The 6,965-nt window shown below is 37.5% G+C and overlaps 1 protein-coding gene across 1 annotated transcript; it reads left to right on the top strand.

Annotated features, from left to right (window-relative positions):
- Positions 1-4,709: 4,709 nt before the first annotated feature.
- Positions 4,710-6,646, top strand: LOC145124787 (SUN domain-containing protein 1-like). The gene is made up of 2 exons (XM_079060246.1): positions 4,710-6,021; positions 6,140-6,646. The coding sequence occupies exons 1-2, from the start codon at positions 4,954-4,956 to the stop codon at positions 6,401-6,403; spliced, it is 1,332 nt and encodes a 443-aa protein (XP_078916372.1). The 5' UTR covers positions 4,710-4,953; the 3' UTR covers positions 6,404-6,646.
- The last annotated feature ends 319 nt before the right edge of the window (positions 6,647-6,965 follow it).

Here is a 6,965-nt window from a genome sequence, read left to right as displayed (position 1 = left end):
CTACATACCAATTATAGTTATCGGCTTAGGCACCTAATCCAACACCAACTCGTCGAGTAGGTTACTCAAAATGCACGACCCTTATTATCTCTACTCGACAAGTTTGGGGCTCCCAACTCGTCGAGTTGCTCTATAAAATAGGATAAATTATAAATAAATACGTACCAGGAACCAGGCGTTACAACATTGTTCCTTTCATTTTGGATCGATCTTTTTGTAACCGTTCCAACACTCACAAAATAGTTCCGAATTACGAACTGTTCTTTGTGCTTTGTTATAGAAGATTGAGCTTGTTTCACTTCATATCATTCTCGTTATCTGAATCGTTTTAGAATTTCATATTGAATATATAATCTATTGGTCCTAACAATAACACATGGCTACAAGGTCTAGTCTAGAAGTTGAGTGTCGTTCTCTTGCTCATACTAGTTGTAACGCCCCGATTCTCAGGTATTGATTTAATGTGTGAGTTCTTGATTTCAAGGGCTACTCGACGAGTTGATTGCCCTACTCGTCGAGTAGCAGCGGCAGATGAAACCCTAAATCTCGGGGTTTTGCACCCTATTTAAAGGATCATTGGCCTCCCACAGCCTCCCCTTTACTGCCCCTTGTCCCTCTCAAACCCTAAATCGTGTGTGTGTGTGTGTTCTTTTGGTGTGTTCAAGCTTGGAGGAGGAACTTTGGAGAAGGAAACACTTGGGGAAGCAAGGAAATCAAGGCTAGGAACTCGTGGGGAGCTAAGAGATTCATCAGTTGTCACTCTCTGGAAGGTATTAAACTGTTCCTTTAGCTCATCTCTCTTTTAACCTCTTTTGGATGGGTTTTATGAAAGGCTCCCCATGTTTAAGCTAAGATCTGAAGTTGTAACTTCAGATCTGGACTCCCTTTGACCTCTAGATCCATAAAGTCATCAGCCTTGCCTAGTAGGAGCCTTCCCTCAAGTGTGAGACTTCTTTGCAAGCTTAGTTTTGCCATTTAAGGGTCTTAAAGCTTTGCATGCACGTAAAGTTTGTGACTTTACGTGATAAACATGCCCTAGAAGCTTAGATCTGTAATCTGGAACCTTGCCATGGCTTAAAAAGCGTCTGCATGGATAAAGGTCTACAAGGACTCGGCGAGTTGGATGAACAACTCGGCGAGCCCGTTGAAGATGGTTATGAACTCGATGAGTTGGATGAACAACTCGGCGAGTCCGTTGAAGATTGCCTTGAACTCGACGAGTCGTTCGAAGACTCGGCGAGTCGTTCGAAGACTCGGCGAGTCGGCTAGGGTTTCTTCCAATTCTTGGACACGTATGAACTCGGCGAGTTAAAGGGGAACTCGACGAGCCAATCAAGGATTTCACGACTTCTTGAGTTCAGGAAGGACGCGACGAGTCGGTGAACTGCACTCGACGAGTCGAGTCAACATGGACTGTTGACTTTGACTGTGGACTTTGACTTGGACCAAGGGTTGACCAGTTGACTTCTGAGGGTATTCTGGTAATTTGGAGATTTATGAAAAAGGGTTTTATGGTAACTATAGGTGGTGGAGCTCGTGTTGGTGATCCGGGAGTTGAGCTTTCTAGTTTCAGACGACAGTTGCAAGGTGAGTTATCCTCACTATACTAAGGGGTCTAAGGCACCAAGGTCGGCCCATTGGATGTATTATCCTAGCAGTATTGGATGTTGAGTATGAGTCAGTGTTGCATGTTAGTGGTTATTCCAGTTAGGTGGATCTGTAGGACTACCTATGATGTTATATGATTATTGCATGCTCAGTAGTTATGTTATGTGTTACATGTTATGTGGGATGGGTTGAGGTTGTACTGCTCCGTGTGGTAGCCAACAAACCCTAGAGTATTCTAGATATGAGCTGAGGGCCCGGTAGGCATTCCAGACTCATACTGAGGACTCGAGAGCATTCCAGATATGAGTTGAGGGCCTGGTAGGCATTCCAGACTCGTACTGAGGGCCCAGGGGTAATCCAACTCGTAAAGCTGTGGACCCATTGTATGCTGTTTCAGTTTGTTATGATATGTTATTGCTGATATGGTTATGTGGACTGTATGTGTATCGGTATTTTGGGGGTAACTCACTAAGCTTTCGGGCTTACAGTTTTAGTTTATTGTTTCAGGTACATCAGGGGATTGCGGCAAGGCGAATGCATGATCGTACAACTCCTCATATTATGTTTATGTTTCTGGGAATACTCTGATAAATAATATTTTGAAAACAAAGTTGTAATGTTTTGATGAACTTGACATGTTTTAAAAGTTTAAATTTGTTTGAAATTTTTGGGTGTTACACTAGTGTTGAAATTAGATGTGTTATGTCTCTAATTAGTGAACTCAAGTTTCCATTGTCAGTTTGCCTATTCTTTGGGTGTGAAATATTGGTGTCACATATCTTGCAATAAATTCTATTTTTCATCAAAGATCTAAACTTATAGAGATTGATATATTTTTTTTGTCCGAGATATGGTGTTAAACGACTCTCTTAGGTACCATTTGATAGAAGAACTAGGTGGAACAAAACTGGACTGGACTGAACAAGATTGGACTGGACTAAACAAGATTGGATTGGACTAGACAAATAATTTGTATAGCGTTTGGTAAGACTGAACAGAACATAAAAAGTTGTCTGAAACTATTTGGTAACAAAAGAACTGGACATAATAAGATGTAAAAATGACCATACTATCCTTTTGCATTTTTTTTTCATAATAACTCTATTTGACATACACAACTTCAAATAAACATTTTTATTTATTTAATATTCTCATATTAAAACAAGTTTTAATACCAAATAATCAAAATTGCTTTAAAATTAACAATGTTCTAAACCAAAATGGTTTCCAAAATTCTTTATTTTAAATAAAAAGATAACAAACTTCAATTGTCATCTATCATGTTATTTTGTTACCAAACAGTTTCAAACAACTTGTTCTGTTCTGTTTAGTCTTATTAAATGCTATACTAATTATTTGTTCAGTTCAATTCAGTCAAGTCCAGTTATGTTCCACTCAGTTCTTCTGCCAAATGGTACCTTATGGTTCGATATGTTCATATATGATCAACTTGCAGACATCCTTACAAAAAGGTTACCGGCTCCATGATTTCAACTACTTCCAGTGGCGGATCAGGGGAGGCCATGGCCCCCCGTTTTTTGGCTTTCTAATTACCAACGTAGAAGATAAATTCTATAAAATCAATAAGAAAACAGAGCAAAAACTAAACAGCCGTTGCTGCTCCGTTGTTGCTTTAGATCTCAAGCAAAGCTTCACATCTCCATCGTTGCTTCTTATCTCCAGCGTCGCTTTGCCACTCCCACTGGCCGCTCCCCTCTGATTTACCCAATTGGTCAATAGGAATAAGCCCGCTTCAAAATATAGAGTATCGGCGTTTTTTCCTTTACATACGAACTCTTCTAGGTTTAAAAAGAAAACAAAGAAAAACACTCTATCCAATAAACAATAGCCAATAGGTACCCGATTTTTACTTTATTAATATACTCTCTTACTTTCTATTCTACTACTCGTTTTCACTTTATTGATATTATTGTTGAATTTATAATCATTTTATATAGGAATACATGTTGCACTAACCGCTTATGCATATTTTTGCTAAAATAATTTACAAACAAATAGTTGATGATGGTACTATTATTCTAAAATAATAGCGATTTGTTTTGCATATGAAGTATATATATTTTTCAATACATATAGTTTATAAAAATATATCTTTAGAAAATATTTAGGAATTTTATTATATAGAAAATGGTTTTCAATTTAATAAATGTTTTTTTTAACTTAAAACAGATTGTCCTATAAACTTTTGTCAATGTCAACAACCCCAAGTCCCCCAACATCTTTGTGAAATGTGTCAATAACCCAAATATCTTTAAAAAAAACTCATTAGTAACATTCTTTACAAAACTAATATAAAGTAAGCTTGGCATTCGTTAATATAAAAAATTAAAATCATTTGGTTGAATGAATTAAGTTTTTCATTTCACTCGTATTAGTCAAATCCATGATGTATAATTCCAATTTATTTAATAGATTCTATTTTTTTTTAAATATTCAGAAAATGCACATAAATATCAACCTCATTTAAAAAATAATTAATATAATCTTTATAAAAAAACAAAAGACAAATCTAATTATAACATTTTAATTAACCCGATCTTGATTTCGGCCCCTCCGGTCGTGTTCCGCCCCTGACTACTTCATTCTAAGATTCAAATGTTTGCCAATGTTTTGCTCTAGGGGGTGTTAGCATAAAGTTAGTTAATGGTAATTGTGAGTTAGTTATAGGTTGCTAAACTGTAACAACCATAGTTAGCTTTCTGTCGACTATAGTTAGCTTGGGTGTCGACACTCTTCAATTTAATGATCATAATTGCAAACACCCTCAATTCTCTCACTTCTCTACATCCTTATTTTACTTTAGTAAACATCCCTCTTCTTGTTTTTGATTAAGTGTTGGTTTATAAAAAACTCTCCGGATAAATAATTAATCATATGTATAGCACATTGGATTAAATCGTATACTTATTAATTTAATTAAACAATAACCATATCCATCGAATGTGTCCCGGTAAAATAATATAACACAACAAAAACAAGTAAGTCATGAACTCCGTTAAAAATCATAAACATATGGGTTGAAGATTCCAAATTACAAATACAAAAACATTGTGACATTTTTGTTTGTAGAAAGAAAGGGTTGAAGTTTCGAGATCGGTGGTGTCATTTTGAACGTGGAACCGCTCTCTCAAGAGGTTTTTCCATCCATTTCCCCCTACGGTTTTGGTCGTCTCATCATCTGACCTTCCTCATTCTTTCTCTCTCTCTCTCTCTACATCGAAAACTCGAAGAAATTCCCTCCTAAAATTTTCATTTTCTTTGAAAATTTTTCACATCATCCATTATATTCTCAAATCTCATTTGAAACCAGTCTCCAAATTCTCAATGTCGTCGTCCACTGTCTCAATTACTGCAAACCCTTCTGCTGCTATGCGTAGACCTTTATTCACCGGTGAGAAAAAATCCGGCTTAGATTTGGGCGGCAGTGATGGAATTGATGCTCCCCCGCTCAGCGGCGGCGAAACCAGCAGAGGGAAAGATCTCAGCCATTCAATCAGAGCAGGAGCAGAAACCGTTCTCGAAAGATCTAGAGATGCTGTTCAAACCAAGAACTCGTTACCCACGAATTCAACCACCAAGCCACGAAAACGGACCACCGATAAGAAGGGCGGCGCCCCCTCCACTACGAAGGCTCCATGGAAGAGGGTTGTAAGTGTAATCATGAAGAATTTCGCTCTTATACTTATACTCTTGCTTTTGGCTCAAATGATTCGTAGACTAGCGTTCAATCAAGGGAGTGGTTTTGATTCGATTCTTATCTCTAGTTCTGATTACGAAAGAAGGATTGCAGAGGTCGAAGCCTTCTTGAAGACCACAACCAAAATGATGCAAGTTCAGGTTGAAGTTGTGGATCGGAAGATCGAGAATGAGATTGCAGGTCTGAAAACCGAATTGAGCAAGAGAATTGACGACAAAGGTGCTGAAATTTCCAGCAGGGTTAGTGAGTTTGATGGAAGACTTGAAACTATAGAGAAGTCCTTAACCACTAATTGGCTTACCAAAGACGAGTTCAACAGATTTTTAGAGGAATTCAAGGGGAAAAAGGGAGTCGACGATATCAGTGATTTAAAACTGGATGAAATTAGGGCTTTCGCCAAAGAAATCGTGGAGAAAGAAATTGAAAAACATGCTGCAGATGGGCTTGGCAGGATTGATTATGCTGTGGCATCTGGTGGTGCTATGGTGTTGAAGCATTCTGAGCCTTTCATTCGTTCTAGCAAACTTAGCAGATGGATTGCTGGGAATGTGCATAGTGGTGCTGTGAAGATGCTGCAACCGAGTTTTGGTCAACCTGGTGAATGCTTCCCTCTCAAAGGAGACACTGGTTTTGTTGATATTAAGCTTCGGACTGCTGTTATTCCTGAGGCTATTACTCTTGAACATGTTTCCAAGGTTCCTTTCTATAAACTATTTTATGTTTTTTGGCTTCTAAACCTTTATATCTGTGCTGTATATATGTAACAACTAGGTTAACTTTTTTCTTGTTTTATGGTGTGATGAACATGAACAGAGTGTGGCATTTGACCGATCCAGTGCTCCCAAGGACTGTAAAGTTTTGGGATGGTTGGGCAGCGAGGAGCTGACCGAAAAGATGCATTTGCTGACCGAGTTTACATACGATCTTGAAAAGAGTAATGCACAGACTTTCAATGTGGTGGAATCAAAAACTGCTGTGGACACAATCAGGCTTGAATTCCTGTCCAATCATGGAAGCCCTAGCCATACTTGCATATATCGAGTCAGGGTCCATGGTTATGAACCTAATCTTGCCTAAATTGCCCTTGTGTCTTTGTTTTACTTTTATCTGTATTTGGAAGTGTTTTGAGTTTGTGACTTTTATTTGGTCGTGTTCCACTATCCTTTTGTTGCTTGAAGGTTTTTTTTTTTTGAACAGTTGAAAATATGGTTTGGAGTGGTGGCTAGTTTTAGCTTTTATGTCTTGTTTTGTAGATTGTGTGTGGTTTCATACTCTCATTGGTTGGATTAGGTGTTATATATGGTGCTATTATGATCTTAATCCATGATCTATGTCATTGTAGGAATATAGTGAATTTGTGTGTTTTTGTAGCTCACTCCACATTTATATACCATTTATGAGTTTGAGACCATGTATTTACTATGCCTGCATATTCACTTATACATAAGTTTTAGATTTAAGTATGAACACTTTTTTTGCTCTTTGGATATTGTGATTTCATGAAAAAGTTTAAAATAAAAAACCTAATTGATCTTTTATAGTATGAAAACATTTTCAAATTGCTTATATGCGAGACCATATGATAAGTTATCTATTTACAATTGGTTGAAAACTTATATGACCCACCAAATCATTGATT

Source organism: Lactuca virosa, chromosome 7 (assembly GCF_052849685.1).
Source record: "Lactuca virosa cultivar CGN04683 chromosome 7, Lactuca_virosa_CGN04683_v6, whole genome shotgun sequence".
Classification (NCBI taxonomy): domain Eukaryota; kingdom Viridiplantae; phylum Streptophyta; class Magnoliopsida; order Asterales; family Asteraceae; genus Lactuca; species Lactuca virosa.
This window is presented reverse-complemented; position numbering and strand designations above follow the sequence as displayed.

Excerpts from the sequence above, each read along its gene's own strand:
- LOC145124787 (XM_079060246.1), top strand. The coding sequence starts at position 4,954 with ATGTCGTCGTCCACTGTCTCAATTACTGCAAACCCTTCTGCTGCTATG. Across the intron at positions 6,022-6,139 it reads CTCTTGAACATGTTTCCAAG|AGTGTGGCATTTGACCGATC; the intron begins GTTCCTTTCTAT and ends GAACATGAACAG.